The sequence below is a fragment of the Rousettus aegyptiacus genome, unplaced genomic scaffold (genome assembly GCF_014176215.1).
Source record: "Rousettus aegyptiacus isolate mRouAeg1 unplaced genomic scaffold, mRouAeg1.p scaffold_m13_p_14, whole genome shotgun sequence".
NCBI lineage: Eukaryota > Metazoa > Chordata > Mammalia > Chiroptera > Pteropodidae > Rousettus > Rousettus aegyptiacus.
The window spans coordinates 35,559,946-35,575,017 of record NW_023416289.1 but is presented as its reverse complement, the minus strand read 5'-3'; the positions used below and the strand labels follow the sequence as shown (position 1 = coordinate 35,575,017).

At 57.3% G+C, this 15,072-nt stretch overlaps 1 protein-coding gene across 3 annotated transcripts; it reads right to left on the bottom strand.

The window, feature by feature from the left end:
• Window positions 1-137: 137 nt before the first annotated feature.
• On the bottom strand, window positions 138-14,611 carry TTYH1 (tweety family member 1). Of its 3 annotated transcripts, none has more exons than XM_036232327.1 (14): window positions 14,404-14,588; window positions 11,566-11,744; window positions 9,511-9,622; window positions 8,599-8,819; window positions 7,085-7,180; window positions 5,697-5,769; window positions 5,230-5,367; window positions 4,741-4,764; window positions 4,480-4,572; window positions 4,223-4,315; window positions 1,111-1,253; window positions 955-1,000; window positions 705-782; window positions 140-589 (listed from the first exon to the last, which is right to left on the bottom strand). In XM_036232327.1, exons 1-13 carry the CDS (start codon window positions 14,527-14,529, stop codon window positions 744-746), a joined length of 1,383 nt encoding a protein of 460 aa, XP_036088220.1. In that variant the 5' UTR covers window positions 14,530-14,588; the 3' UTR covers window positions 140-589; window positions 705-743. The 3 variants fall into 3 exon arrangements, with proteins under 3 accessions (XP_036088222.1, XP_036088220.1, XP_036088221.1); XM_036232328.1 differs by having other exon boundaries at window positions 144-589; window positions 4,741-4,796; window positions 5,292-5,367; window positions 14,404-14,611; XM_036232329.1 differs by lacking the exon at window positions 955-1,000 and having other exon boundaries at window positions 138-589; window positions 4,741-4,796; window positions 5,292-5,367; window positions 14,404-14,611.
• Between the last annotated feature and the right edge of the window lie 461 nt (window positions 14,612-15,072).

The following is a 15,072-nucleotide window of genomic DNA, read 5'->3' as shown; positions in this document are numbered from 1 at the left end:
ACACACACTGAGACCCATTTCTAGGCTGTCTATTCTGTCCCAGGAATGGCTGTCTCTTCCTGTGCCAGGACACATTGATTGCTTTTAGAATCCTGGAGAGGGCATGTTTTTCTAAATGAGAACAGTCCATTCAGAACCGCTGCAGAGCCTGGTCAGAAGCAGAAACACCTGGCAGCCAAGAGGTCGAGGTGAGGGTTCTCCTTACCCCAACCAGAGGCCAGACCAGGCGGGGGAGAAATAAGAAGGATCTAGCTGCTTGTAAAATAAAGTCTTCCCTTTTATTTCAAATCAACCCATTCCCAAGTTAGTGCCACAAATTGAGACGGGCCCTAAGCCCACCTGGGGGTGGTGGCAGCAGGAGTATTCATGTTCCTTCAAGGGTGGGCCAGGCAGTCAGGGAGGAGGACCCCCTCCCCAGCCAGCCCCAGGCCCTGGCCTGCCCCCTCAGCCTCTCCCAGGGCTAAGGGCACAGAGAGGGATCCAGGCAGGGAGGCCATCCTGTTTGAAATGTCCATGGCTAGGGGTGTTGGTTAGTGGTGGCCTAGTCAGGCTGGATTAGTGGGGTTTCCTCCGGCAGCCAGGGAAGGAACTGCAAAGAGAGGCAGAGTCAGCATGGGATGCTGGTCGGAGGGCCACCACTGTGCCCAGAGTGGGAGAGGACAGAGGCCAGCTTCAGGAGCTGGGGTGTCACTCTGGAAGCTCACCAGAGAGGAGGGGTAGGCTCCAGTCTAACATGGAGGGGCTCAGATAGACGACTGCCACTGCACAAAGCGCTTGGATTCCTGAGGGGTTGGGGAGAGTTAGAGGAGGGCAGGACATGGTAATTGGCTTTGTAATGTAGGCCCCCAGCCCCTCTTCCCTCAGACCCTGGAGTCCAGGCACCCAGCCCCTTTTCTCTCAGACCTAGGAGTCTGGCCCCTGGCCCCTCCTCCCTCAGACCCAGGGGTCCAGTACCTGAGGGTTGAAAGGGTCATCGTCGTCTGTGTCATCATAGTCGTCACTGGGGTGCAATGCAGGGATCCATCAGGAGGCAGCTCCCCGCCCACAGGACCCTTGAGGGTCCTCCCTCCCCGATCCTCTCCCTAGGACCCTGCCCTCTCCCCTCCTGACCTGGGCGGAAACAGGGCCCAGGCTCGGGGCAGGCTGCAGAGGGCAGTGGCCAGGGCCCCCGCAGACAGGAGGGAGAAGAGCAGCAGGAAGAGCAGGCCTTCCAGCACGTCTTCACACAGGCCACGCAAGGCTGCTCCGTAATCCTGGGGTGGGTGGAGAGCGGGCATCAGTGAGTAGTGCCCCCTTTCTCCCCCATGACTCAGACTATCCCCTGGCTGTGCAGTGCTGGACAAATCACTCAGCTTCTTTGTGCCTCAGTTTCCTTCCTGTCATACATGTTCAGCATAGAGCCTGGCACACAGGAAGCACTCAATGTACAGTAGATGCTGTGGCCACTGTCATTATCACACCCTCAGGAATGAACCCAAATCTCAGCCTCTTGTCTGTCACTGAGACCCCACCACCACCGCAGCCCCTAGTCACATCACCAGCTTGGCTGTGGTTTATCACATGGCTTCTCAACCTGGAGGCTCTGACATCATGATCCAGGTCATTCTTTCTTGTGGGATCATCCAGCACACTGTCTGATATTGAGCAGCATCCTGGGCAAAAACGCTGGCCTAGAACACTTAGAACAACTCAGAAGAATCACTGGCTCTGAATTCCAGCTTGCGCATAGCAGTCAGTAAATGCAAGCTATAATGGCTTCATGGCAAATGAGCAGGGGCCCCATTTCCTAACCAAGGCTGTCACTCAGCAAGGATTGGCTGAATGCCTGCCCTGAGCTGGGCATCGCTTCACATTTTAGGAGACCAGTCCCTAGGTCCCCAAAGGTCACTTCAGGCCATGACGGGCTTGGAGAGAGGCAGCACTGGGTCTTGACAGGAGAGATGGCACCTGCAGGAAGGAGCTGGGCTGACGGGAGCTTAGGAGATCGGGAGTGCTGAGACAGGCCTCAGGGCTGCTGTGGCCCTTCAAGAAGGGGTGCAAGAGGGGCAGAGGCTAGGACCAGCCAGATGACCACATAGGCCCTTGTAGTTCTGGCGACAATCCGGGGCTTTAATCCAAGTGTAGAAGAATCATGGCGGGGATGGGGGTGCAGTTAAGCAGAGGAAGAACTTGATCGGATTATGTTTAAAAGGCTCACAGCTGTTGGTTGCTGCTGGGAGGACAGATGGGGGCAGGAGAGCAAGGAGACAAGGCTAAAGGGCTATGGCCACTGGGCAGGAGATGAACAGGGCGAGGACCAGGGTAGCAGTAGTGATGGTATGAGCCATGTTGAGTACAGATGGGTTTCATATGGTTGAGGGAGATGAGGACAGAGAGCAAAAGAGATCCTTCTGGATTTCTGGCTTAAGCCCCTGCATGGGGGTGGGGGAGGCCTGGTACTGAGCCATGAAGCCTAGGGGAAGGGCTGTCAGGGCAAAAGGGAATGCTGCTTTGACTGGATCAGGCAGGTGCACATTGTCCTTTCATCCTGCTATCAGCCCTGCAAGGCAAAGATCAACTCCCTCTCACACTGCTGCCTTTTGCCGTGGTGGAGCGTTGAAGCCTGGAGAGGGTAAGCCACTTGCCCAGAGTCACAGCATGGGAGAGGCAAAGCTGGGACTGAAACCAAACATGTCACTCTCCAGAGCCCACCCTCCTGCCACCTTATCCCTGATGCTCCCTGTCCTGATTTTAATATGTGGGGACCTTGAGGCCCAGACAGGGGAAACTGAGGCCCAGGACCCATCCTCCTCCCTCCCTTCCTTTCCTCCTTTGCAATGGACCTCAGACTATAATCCAGCCCTATGTCTGACAGGACCATAGAGAAATACATGAGCTCCAGTTTTCCCTTGAATAAGAAAGCAGCATAGCCTTTAAGGACATTCTTCCTTTCTCAGCTCTGTTATTAGGCAGTTCTGATTAATTCACGGCCCTCGTACTCCCACATTAGAGTGCCAGTTTCAGAAGCTTGGGGGCAGCAGGAGCCATGGAAGGGATGTGAACACGGCATGGAGCAGCTTAGACCCGTCCTATGGGCTAGATGGGTCCCTCCAGCGGTTGGGTTGCCAGATCAGACACAGGACAGCCAGTTACATGTGAATTTCAGATGCCTAGCAACAAAAAAAAACTTAACACAAGTATCTTCCCAGGTGGCATGGGACATCCACTAAAAAGGCATTTGTTGTTTGCTGAATCTGGCAGCCCTAGTTGAGAGTCCATGGCATACAGATAGGAAGGGGAGGAGGTGTGTGTCCTCTTGGGGGGTGTGTGTGTTGAGGGGAGACAAGCTCCAGCAAGCCCTTGGGGGTGGGAATGGTAGATAAAGACATTCAGGAAGCAGACTGCCTGGGTGACTGCCTGGCTGCAGGGGCTCAGGAAGTGAGAGGGCCGATGGTCTCTGTCTCCACAGTATGTACCCGCCAGCTGTGAGACCTTGGGCGACCCAACCCTCTACATCTCACCTTCTAAGACAGGCAATAATGGCAGTTCCTTCTTGACAGTGTTACTAATGGGAGCTTGGTGGATCCCAGCAGTAAAATACCTCAGAGCCTGCACTGAGTAAGGCCCAAGTGCATGCGTCAGAAGGGAGACTGATTTTCCTTCCCCTCAGCCCTCGCAGCCATCCAGTAAAGCAGGTATCATCTCCCTCGTTTCCCAGGTGAGGAAACCAAGATTCAGAGGTATGCACTGGCCGAGGGCCACAAGCCCACAGTAGAGCCCAGACAGGAAGGAGTCTGTGGGACACCAGGCCCTCTTTCTCTCAGGTGTCCTGCCACTTCTGCCTTGGCCGACAACAGCACACACTCCAAGAGGGCTTTACTGGTACTCACACCTGTAATTCGGTTTGATAAGTTAGGAAACTGAGGCACAGAGAAGTTAGCGACTTGCCTGAGGTCAAGAGCTAGCACTGGAACCCAGGCAGTCTTGCCCCAGAATTTACTAAGCTGCACAGCCTCTAGGAGGGAGGACAGAGGGAGGAAGGAAGGATGGGATAGACATGGTAGATGGGTCCAAGGTAACAGGCTAGATTACACCCATATGACAAGTAAACAGATAAAGAGATTTCTCGGGGGCAACAGGAGGGAGACTGGCACGGTTGGAGGAGAAGGGGGAGGCTGTTTGGTGGGCCCAGGCAGAGGCTTCCCTTGGGAGAAGAATTTGGGGAGGGGCATGGGGGGGTCACCTTGTGCAGGCCTCGACAGTGCAGTAGTGCCACCAATTGGTGGAAGTTTCCTTCAGTCACATTCAGCGTCTCCTCCAAGGACAGCAGAGGCTTCTGCAGTGGGAAGGAGGTGCTTATCCCACAGACTCCTCAGCCCCAACCCCTCCGTGCCTGCACCCCGCCCACAGCCACTGAGCCTGCCCCCCCCCCCCAGAGGAATGGCAAGGAGAGGCGAGGTGAGGCAAGCAAGATGTAGAGGGAGCGCACGGCCCGCTGACCTGCGCGGAAGGAAAATGGGGCACAGCTTCTCGCTCCAGGCCCTGCAGCTGGGAGTGGATGTTGGCCAGAGCTCGCTGGGACAGAGTCAGCCTCTGCGGGAAGGCAGGAGGGAAGAGGACCCAGTGGTGCAGGCCCCCAGCCCACTCCAGTCTGGGGACACAGGACTGGGGCCCCTGGAGCCTACATCCTCCCCCAGAACCCCTAAGTCTTGTCCCCAGCCCCCTCCTCCGCCGCCCAGTTCCCTTGCCCGCATCCCTAACCTGTTGAAAGGGGTTGGAGACGGCCTGGTTGCAGAGGAAATAATAGTTCAGGATGTCTGAGGCAGGAGGGGAAGAGGAGGGGAGGCGGTGAGCCTGGGCCTGGGGCCTCCCTGGGGACAGGCCAAGAGAGGGCAGGGCCCTGTCTTTCTACCCTCAGGGCCAGGGGCCCCTCCCCAGGTCAGGACTCTCCTGTGGTCCCAATGACCTGGCATCCTGAGACCAGCATCCTGCCCAGCTCCTAAACTCTTCTGCTCCGGTCACAGCCCAAAACACACTGGTCTTCATACTCCTTGGGGACCCAGCTTTTGCCTTCCTCCCCTGGACTAAACTGTGCTTCCTCCAGTATCTCCAAATGGCCAAATCCTTCATCACTCAGTCCCGTCCCCTCTCCTGAGTCCTGCATCTTTACTCAGCCCACCCAAAGGTGCTGAGAGCTTCCAGGGACCAGGCTGAGCCTGGCTGATGGCTGGGTATCCTGCACCCCCTTACTCCAGGCAGGGCTGGGCACAAAGGCCTGAGGATCCAGGGTGTTCCTGGATTGATTGGGTCACCTGAGCCAAGCCCAGTCTCCTCCTGGGTCAGGTTCAGGACATAGGTGTCAGGACTGGAGCAGAAATCACTGAGACCCTGAGAGAAGCAGCAGAAAAGGGGGCTCAAACACTGCCACAATGGCACAGTCCCACAGACTAAGTACCCCCAGCCCTTTCTCCCTCAGACCCAGAAGTCCAGGTCTCCAGTCTCCTCCCTCAGATCCGGGGTTCCGGGCCCCAGCCCCCTCCTCCCTTAGAACCCAAGCTGCCAGCACCTCAGGACATAGGAAACCAGCCCCAAGCCTCAGAACCTGTGACCCTGCCTCTCAGGACGTAAGGCATTGGACCCCACCACCCCAGGATCCAGGAGTTGGGGCCACCAGCTCCCTGAATCCCAGAGCCCAGGGGCCTGGCCCCTTCACTCACCACAGCTGTGGCTGCCTCCAGGCCCAAGGAGCCCCAGCTCAGGACAAGAACCACGAGACTCATCACTGTCATCCTGTGGAGAGAGGGGACTGGACTCTGGGTTCTGCAGTCCTGCAACTCCCCACCTTGCCTCTTTCCCTCCCCCACCCCAGATCCCATTGGAGCCTTACTCCCAGCTTCTGGAGCCTGGAAGATCAGAATTAGGGTCAGAGAAGTTTGGGGTAAACCTGTGGTTGGTGACACTTAATTGGACATCTGGACCCTGCCCAGGGGGCTAGAGGAGTGAGAAGGGCCTTTGGCTGGCAAGATCCCATTCCAGCTCTGCCTCCATCTTTTTCTAGGACTCTGGAGGGCCACTACCCACCGCTGGGCCCCACTTCCTGGCTTTGAATTCCACTGGACCCCGCTTTTCCCAAGCACACCCCTAGGTTTTCTCCTAGCTGGGTCAGCTGCTGGCTTGGTCAGACTGCTTCTCCCAGGACTGGCTGCAGCTCCAGGGCTGAAATCACCTCCAGGGTTCTCTCTGGTCTTCATACTTGCAGCAACAAGCAAGAAGAGCACCTGGGGGCCCAAACCCAAGGCCTGGCCTCAAGTCCCAGACCTGACCAGCCTAGGCTGTGTTTTATCAGGTCTGAGCCCTCAGAGGGGCCTGGGTGGGATAGCAGGGCCTCTCTCCCTGGCCAGTATAGAGAGAGTGGTGGGCACCAGCACAGACTCCTCCCCAGTCCCAGGAGCAGGGAGGAAACAAGGGCTCCTCCAAATGGGACAGGCTGCCAGGGTTGAATCCCAGCTCCAGCACTTCCTGGCTGGGCGGCCCTGGGCAAATGGCCCAAACTCTGAGTGCCAGACTTCCCTCTGCTAAGCAGGGAGAAAGAAAGGACCTCCTGAGAAGCTGGTGTGAGGGTACCAGAAGAGCATGTGGCACACAGAGTAAGCTGTCAGCTCAGAACATGGCCCTGCCATCCCGTCATGCCAAGTCATGGAGCCTTGGATGTGGTCACCAGCTGCCTCAGGTCCCTCATCTGTCCAATGATGGGTGCCCGAAAGGTACCTCCTTCACGTGGTTGTTGTGACAACTGAAAGAGCAGTGTACATGGTCCTCCATAGATGCCACAACCACCTCATCCTCACTGCAAGTGTCACTCCTGGTCCCTACCAGGATTTCCAGCACCTTCCACTGCAAGGTGGCCTGTTTGTAGGTCTGCCCAGGCAGGCAGCTCCAGGTCTGGTTTCCTTCTGTGGGCCCTGACCAGCCTGGCAACTCGTGGAACAAAGGAACAGACCAGAGTGAGCCTGGGGAGGCCCATGGTCCCTCTCGCAGGAGTGCTGTGGAATGGAACGCCGTCCCCCTGGGCTGACATGAATGCGCAGAAGGTGCCCAGACTTACATGATCACCAGCCACTTGCTCTGCTTTGCCAGGCCCAGGAGGGTGAAGAGACAGACGAGGAGCTGCAGGAGCAGCAGGAGCACATAGGCCAGCCATCTGGGGGGTAGGGGTGACAGGGGTATGGCTGAAGTGGCAAATCTAGCCTTTGTGCTCCCAGACTCCATAGAAGGCAATGGCTCCCCACGTTCCACCTGGCCATTGTGACCTCCCTGTCATGCTGGTGTCCAGGCCACAGTCCAGCTCATCTGTGAAATGGGTACACTGGGAGGCGGGCCACCCTTGCCTCCCAGAAAGAGTGTGGAGCACTTGGGGCCACACTCTAACCAGATCACACAGAAGCTCAGTGACTGAGTACATGATCTGGCCGCAGAGCCCCTGCCCTCTCCCCACCCTGCAGAGTGAAGCAAGTCACTCCCAGACACAGGCCTCATCAGCCACAGGTTGCACAACCTCAGGGCGCAGAGTCTATGGGCTGGGTCTCCACATCCTAACTGTGTGTAACCTTGTCTCAGTACCTTTGCCTCACATGCCTTGTCTTCCCCACCTGTAACGTGGGGAGACGACAACATGTACCCCAAAAGGTTGTCATGAGGCTAATGAGAACACGGAAAGCGCTCAGAGGAGGGCCAGGCACATGGACACACTTCAGTGTTAGCTTGACCATGAATAAGGGAACTTTAAATGTTACTTAATCACTCCATATCAGTGAGTAATTAATTCACTCTGACTGAAGAGGATAGCGCATGTGAAATTACCTTCACCTTTGGACATCACATTTCACTTGTGCGTTTTTCTTACTGGCCCCACCCCAACACTGGGAGCCGGGCAGGAGCCACCGTCTGTTTTGTTCATTGCCCTGTCTTATGAAAATCCACATTTCACAAACAGTGGAATGTACAATGTGTGCCAGTCGCTGTCATAAGCTCTTGACTGATGCCTACTCATTGGATCTTCAACAATCCAACAGGGGTGGGGTGCTACCCATTATTCCCATTGCACAGATGGAGACACTGAGGCATAGAACTGGTGAGGACTGGTTTAAGGTCACGTGGTTAGGGAGTGGCTGCTGGCTTTAGGGCACAGGTTCCTAACCACTGGGACATGACTTCTCACTCCCTGAATGGATACACCCATCAGAGAGATAACTGAGGGAGTGAACCAGCTAATGGGCTAGTCGGGGGAGTGAGTTCAAGAGTGAGTCGACGAATGAGGGAGTCTGGAATAAATGAATGCATGAATGAATGAAGTGAGTGGGTGTATGGATGAACACTCAGGTGTGAGAATGGACATCACTTGGTCCATCTCTCCACAGCTGGGTTTCTCAACCTCATCCCGTTGAAACTTGGGGTGGATCCTCCTTGCTGTGGGGACCGTCCTCTTCACTGTAGGATATTGAGCAGATGCCAGGAGCGTCCCCTCCCTCAGGTGTGACAATCCAACGTGTCTCCAGACATTGCCCAATGCACCCTGGCTGAGAAAGCCCTGCCACACAGGGCAAAAAGAGGGCCACCCACCTGTACTCTTCCACAAAGGACACATCTTCTGCAACTTGCAGGGGGCTCAGGGGCACTCCCTGCCAGAAGGCCAGCCCCTGCAGCTGCTGAGTCACCGCCTCCGCCTGCCTCCGAGCCCCCCGGGTGGCAGCCACCAGTTCTGTGCGCTGTGTAAGCACCTCTTCCAGAGTGGTCAGCTCTGTCCTCACGGCCTCACCCAGCCTCTCCACTGTCTCCAGCACCTGGGTGCAGGTGTAAGTTTGGGGTCAGGGGATGGCATTCTCAGGGGTCCCAGGGTCGGGGGACAGGGTTATGAAGTAGGAGTGAGCTGTGGTGTCTGAGAACTGGGGCCAGGGCATCTGCCATTGAGGGGGGAGGAGAGGCTCTGAGTGGTTAGTGGCTTGAGGCCTGGGGAGATTCAGAGCCCAGACCAGGAGTAAGTCTGGGGTCCTGGGTCTGAAGTTGGCATCTGCCTTCCTGAGTCTGGGATCCCATCTGGGTTCCAGGGCCCAGGGTCTGCACAGGACACAAGATCCAAGGTCTGACTGAGGTCAGGCTGGGTCCCCCACTAGGGCTAGCGATGGGAGTGAGGCCTCTCCTCTGACCCCTGGTCCTTGACACTGAGGTCCCCAAGCTTGGGTCAGGGCCACCGATCAGGCATGGACCTCACTGGACGGCAGGGGCTGGGTCACTGGTGTGTGGTCTCTGTCTGGTTTGAGCTATGAGTTGAAAGTCAGAATTGGGCTGGGTGAGTTTGGGGTCTGGGTTTGAGCCCCAGGTCTCAGATCTGGGTCGAAGTTTCAGAGGGTGCCACGTGTGAGGAGTCTTGGCTATGAGCTTAGATTCTGTTTCCCTGGGAGGGAGCCCTTTGTCCTGGTATGGGGAACCAGTCTGGGTGTGGGTCTGGGGTCTGGCAGCTGCCTAGCCCCTCACCAGATGGTCAATAGCACTGAGCGTGTGGTTGGCGTGAAGCAGTGCGGAGCTGAGCTGGGACACCCCATCACTGGTCTCGCTGTTGCCATAGAAACCGATGCCAATGCCCGCGCTGCGAGGAGGAGGGAGGGGAAATCAGGATGGGTCCTGGGACCGCGGTGGGGGGCCAACCCCCCACCTCCTCATACACCCAACCCTGGCTCTGCCCCCACTTTATTGGTCCAGCCCATCGTGGGAAAAGAATGTCTCCAGCCTGGCCCCCACCGGTTGCCACGGTGACGGGAAGGCCTCACTCCCCCGGTGAAGGACGTCATTGTGATGCTAATGTGGGTGGAGTGGAGGAGGTGGGGGGGCCAGATTTAACTCGCACCTTCCTGAGAGGAACCGCTGTCACGCCCAGCCCCAGAGTGTCAAGTTGTGTCCCCCGCTCCCTAGGACAGCCGGCCCCACACCCATTCCCTCTACCCTTTCTCAAGCATCCAGGGTCCTCCGCACCTTTTCTTTCAGGGCCTAGCCGTCTCCTCCCCCGCATCCTGGAGGGGTGGCAGTCCTAAAAGTGCAGGCCCCTAGCCACCGTCTCCTGGGGGACCTGCCGGCCACCCCTTACCCCCAGGACCCAAGCGTCTGGCCAGCTGGGAGCTAAGCAAGGGAATGTGGGCCCATGCGCCAGGAGACGGTGCCCCCGCCCCTCTGCGGCCAACACACAAAGCCCCATTGTAGGGCCTGAATCGGGCTCCATCCACCCCCGGCGTCCCTCCGCGGAGCGGCCAGGGCCAGCCCCAAGCGGAGGGAGCCGGACGCGGGAGCCGGACGCGGGAGCCGGACGCGGGAGCCGGACGCGGGAGCCGGACGCGGGAGCCGGACGCGGGAGCCGGACTCGCTCCCAGTTCCCAGCCAGGACAGCGCAGCCCCCGCCTAAGCCCTGGGACACGACGCCCGCGCCCCTCCCCCCTCACCTCCCACCACCCCCGCCATTGTTCACTGCCCCACAAAGCTGCTCTTGTCTCCAGGCTGCAGGGGGCCGGCAGTGTCTCTCCCCCACGGGGCCTTTGTTCCACCTCCCCATCCACCCCCACTCAGGAAAGTGCCAAGAGGAAGCATCTTGGAACTAGGCCCGCCACTGCCTACCCCCAACACACCCCCAAACACACACACTGTGCACCCTGGGCGAGGGAAAGTGGCAGAGCCCTGCCTGGGGTTGGGGTGGGAGAACCAGCTTCCCGGCCACACCCCAAGCAGGTGGGGGTGGCGCTGTCTCAGGGGCAGTGCCCAGAGCTGGCCCTTGGAAAATGCTGTATCCTTGAGTGCTCTTCTCTCTCCTCTAGAAGTCCCCAGGCCGGGGAAGGGGGGGTCCTTGCCAGTCTGAATCTCCTCTCTGACACTTGGGCCACATGGCCTTAAAATGTTGCCTTGTCCCTCTCCCTGAGCCTTCCTCTTTTAAAAGTGGGCATGGTGACCCTGAGCCCAGGAAGGTCACTGCAGGGTGAAATGAGACTGGCTCAGGTCTGGGCCTGGAGGAGGTGGTCTGGGTTGTAAATGTTCCTTTGTTGTCTGTCTTCCCATGGGAACATCAGCTCCATGAGGGCAGGGACTTGGTCTGGTTTGGTCAGTCTCTCCGGGCACACAGTAGGTACTCAAGAAGTAGTCGCTGAATGAATGAATGAATGAGTTAATGCATTACTATTTATGAGGACAGCTGTGAGCCAGGCACAGCTCCTTCTCTCACTCAATTTTATCATAACTAGGAGGGAGATGTTACCATAATACCCACCTCAGCGATGTGAAGACTGAGGCCGCGAGAGGCTAAACACTCTCCTAGGTCACACAGCTGTTTGGTGGCAAAGCCATCAACCCCCAGGTGGTCTGAACACCCAGCTCTTCACTCTTACTCTGTCTTGCCAGGCTAGCTACCCTGGGAAAGTCATCTCTTGAAACTCAGTTTCTCCATCCATCAAATGGGGGCAATTCTCCCTGCTGCTGAGGTGAGATTCTAGGATGCCACAGGTCAATGGACAGACCCATCCCCACTCTCCACCCACCCTGGGGTCCCATTACCAGCCGATGAGGAGGGCAGCAATGCAGCTCCAGGTGACACAGCCTCCCCCAGGTGGGGGACTCTTGGTGCCGGGGGGCCCTGGGGGCTGGCAGCAGCAAACACGGATGAGGTAGGCAGCAATGAGAATGAGGCTGAGGCCCAAACCCAGGCCAGCCAAGGCCACGACCAGCAACAGGGCCTGGAGAGGGGGTGACATCAGGCCTCAGAGGGGCTCTGGTGGCTCCTTCCCCACTCACCTGGAGGGTCTGAATATGAGATCTCAGCGGAGGAGGTAGGCATCCCTGGCTAGACTGGGGGCCAAGTTGACCTTGTACTTTTCAGGTTTGTGGGAAAAGATGGGGTCCCCAGGACCCCCCAGGCTGGCAGCTGGGGCTCCATAATTTGGGACTGGGTCATTAGAGGAAGCTTCTAACTGGGAGGCCCTAGTCTCGGGTTCCAGTTCTGCTCTGCCCACCAATGGTTGTGTAATATTTGTCAGGGGCCCTCACCTCTTTGAGCCTGGGGTTTCCTCCTCATCCAGGCAGTTGGATGGAGCATGTCACAGGGCCCGCAGAGACCTGGATCCCTGAACTGTGGGATCCAGGATGCGGTAGGGGTGCCTGTCCCTGGTGGCATGTGCAAGGGTGGGGAACAGGTTTCCTCTTCCCTCCTCCCTGCCAGCCTTCCCCACTCACTGCTCGGCTCCCCTGCTGCTGAATTCTGCACATCCACCTCAGTGTAAATCTGTCACCCAGGGACTCACAGGGAGGGAGGCATGACAGCCTCTGTGACTTTGCATGTGCAAGACCCAGAGATAGAGAATGAGAGAGGGAAGACAGGCAGGAGGGGGCTCAGAGAGAGAGACAGAGAAGCAGACTCAGAGAAAGGAGAGACAGAGACTGAAGGCCAGGAGGACAACAGCAGGGAGAGAAAACGTATCTGTAGTTGTAAAAGCCCTAAAGAATAATGGAGTTCTTCATGAGGCAAAAATTTACAGTAGATACCCTGCTGTCCTATCACCTTCAGGGATACCCGGAGTGGGCCAGGGGTTTACCTGGAGCCACATAGAAAGACGGGGCTCTCCACCTGAGATAAAATCAGACCTCTGAGCTCAGTAATGTGGTTTCCCACAAATCAGTGTTTTTGCTTTTGTCCTAGCAGTGTTATGTGTGTATGTGTGTGTGACAGAGTGTGTTTCTGGACGTGAGAATAGATGTGACATCTTTGAGTTTGTCTGCCATGAGATAATACACCTGAGTACATGTATGTTTGTAGGTGAATATGTGAGTGTGTCTCTATGAGAGCACCTGTATCTGTAGGTGTGAGAGTGATTTGTGGGCATTTGTGTGTTTCTGTCACAACTCCTTGAGTCTAAATGGGTCTCTGGTGCTGTGTGTGAAAGAGAAATTGTGTGTGTGTGTGTGTGTGTGTGAATGTCAGTGTGAGTGTGTGAATGTGTGTATGTGTGAGTGGGTGATCATGTGTGTGTGTGTGTGTGTGTGAGACTATGTTTCCCCAGCGGTGCTGCCCAGTTCCTGATTGTTTTCCTGGCTGTACCTACAGCCATGACCTCCCTGGAGGTAATGTCCCCCTCAGGGGCATGTGGCTCTGTGCCTTCTTTCCCCAGGGCTGTCTCTCTGACTGTCAATTGCAGGGAGTGAGGCTGCCTGATGCCTCTGGCGGTGACTGGGGTGGGGACCCCGTATGTGGCTGCTTGGGTACTCTCCTGAGAAGATCTCCTTGGCTCTGTGTGAGTAGATATCTGGGACCCATATTGGAGGTTGTGAGTGTGTAACTGAGACGCTATGGGCAAGGGGCTGGCAGTCCCCGTTTGGAGGGCCCCATGGAGTAAGTGGGGAGGAGCTGCTAGGGGCTGGCACAGCTGTGACCTAAATAGCTCAAAATACAGCACATCCTTCGCTCTGTTTCTCTGGGACTCCCCCTTCTAAGCTTTCCAATCCCCAGCCCCCTATCCTAGGGGCTGCCCAGGACAGATTCAAGCGGTCTAGACCCTACAGGCAGGGCCCTGACCCATCCCCGGCCCCACCAGGACTCCCGGCACCCCAATCAGCCAGCAGCTCAGCCAAGCTTTGCTCATTAATCTCAGTCAAGGGCTTGAATTAAACTGGGTCAGGGGACAGTTCTCTGGCCCCAATGGGAGCTGAACCAGGCTGGGCTCCCTTCCCTAGGAACTCTGGTTTCTGTAAGGTTCCTATTCTGGCCCCACCCTCTGGATCCATTTCTGTCATCCTCGGCTCCCCAAATCAAACCCCATCCTTACCATACCCCCTTCCCCAGTCTTTCTCCACCCTGACCACCCCTTCTGTCCAGAGACAGCTCAGAGTCGCCCCTTCCAACACCTCCACCTCCTTTCCCCACCCGGGGCCCTAAACCCCTCCCCCCCATTTCAGGTCTCAATCCTGTCCCAGAACAGAACGCCCCCCACCACCAGCCTTTTTCCTCTCCACCACCATCAGCTCCTCTTTCTGGGTCCCACCTCTATGGGACGTCCCCATCCTATTAAGGAAGGGGTTATCTCTTAGGACACCTATCTTCTGATGACCCTGAACGCTGGCCTCCCAGGCAGATTAAAGACCCTGGAATCCTGGGGCTCCCAGACCCCGCCCTTAGGGACTCAGGGGTCCCTTTTTTAAGGATCGAGGAATCTAGCTGGCCAGCGCCGGTCCCAGGAGAACCTCCAGGTATGGGAGCCGTGCGCTCCTCCTCCCTCAGACACCCGAAAGTCTGGGCCCGGCTCCCACTCCCCAGGGAACGTAGGGATCTGTCACCCAGCCCCTTTCTCCTGCAAGATCCAGAATCGCTGGCCCCCAGCCTCAGGACCTCGAGCCCACTCCCACCTGCTGGTATTCCCGCTCCTGGGGAGCGAAGCCGCTGGGCACCGGACGGAGCTGGAAGTCCGCGCGGGGCAGCTGATGGAGCAGATGCACCCAGGCCGAGGGTCGATAGCCCGGGGGCGTCCCCATGGCCCCCGGGGAAGGGCGCGCGGGGCCGACGCAGGGGCCGCGGGAGCCTTGGTGGCGGAGCGGGGCGCGGGCGGAGCGGGGTCTGGCTGGGCTCAGGGGAACCGAGCAGGCGGAGGGAGGGGGCGGGGGGCGGAGACTGGGGGAGGAGAGGGAGGCACAGGCTAGGCGGGCATAGTGCTGCCCCTGGTGGCTGCGGGAGGCACTGCGGCGCTGCAGGTCGGTCCTTTGCTTTCCTCCTGCTGGGTGACGGCTCCCACCTGCAGCCCGGCCCACCAAGGTACCGCGACATCCTCGTCCCTGTAAGGCCGCTCATACTGTTATGTCACCCTACAACATAACGATCCTTTTATCTTTAGGAAGAGCGCTCACGTCCATGCAAAGGTCGCTAGTATTTGTACAGCATTTTACAAATAATGATCAGTTGCATCAATAAAAAAAAATCTCAATTTGTGTATCAGCGCGCGCTCAACCTGTAAAGGGATCTTTCGTCTAGGTAAAAGCCCTCTCCCTCTTTGAAAAAACAAACCTGTATTAGCGCATGGC

What these genes read in the sequence shown, in the direction of transcription:
- TTYH1 (XM_036232327.1), bottom strand. Translation starts at nt 14,529, where the DNA reads ATGGGGACGCCCCCGGGCTATCGACCCTCGGCCTGGGTGCATCTGCTC. An exon ending in TCAGTGCTATTGACCATCTG is followed by an intron (nt 8,820 to 9,510) that starts GTGAGGGGCTAG and finishes ACCTGCACCCAG; the next exon opens with GTGCTGGAGACAGTGGAGAG. An exon ending in TGTGCCCAGCCCTGCCTGGA is followed by an intron (nt 4,765 to 5,229) that starts GTAAGGGGGTGC and finishes CTCTGCAACCAG; the next exon opens with GCCGTCTCCAACCCCTTTCA.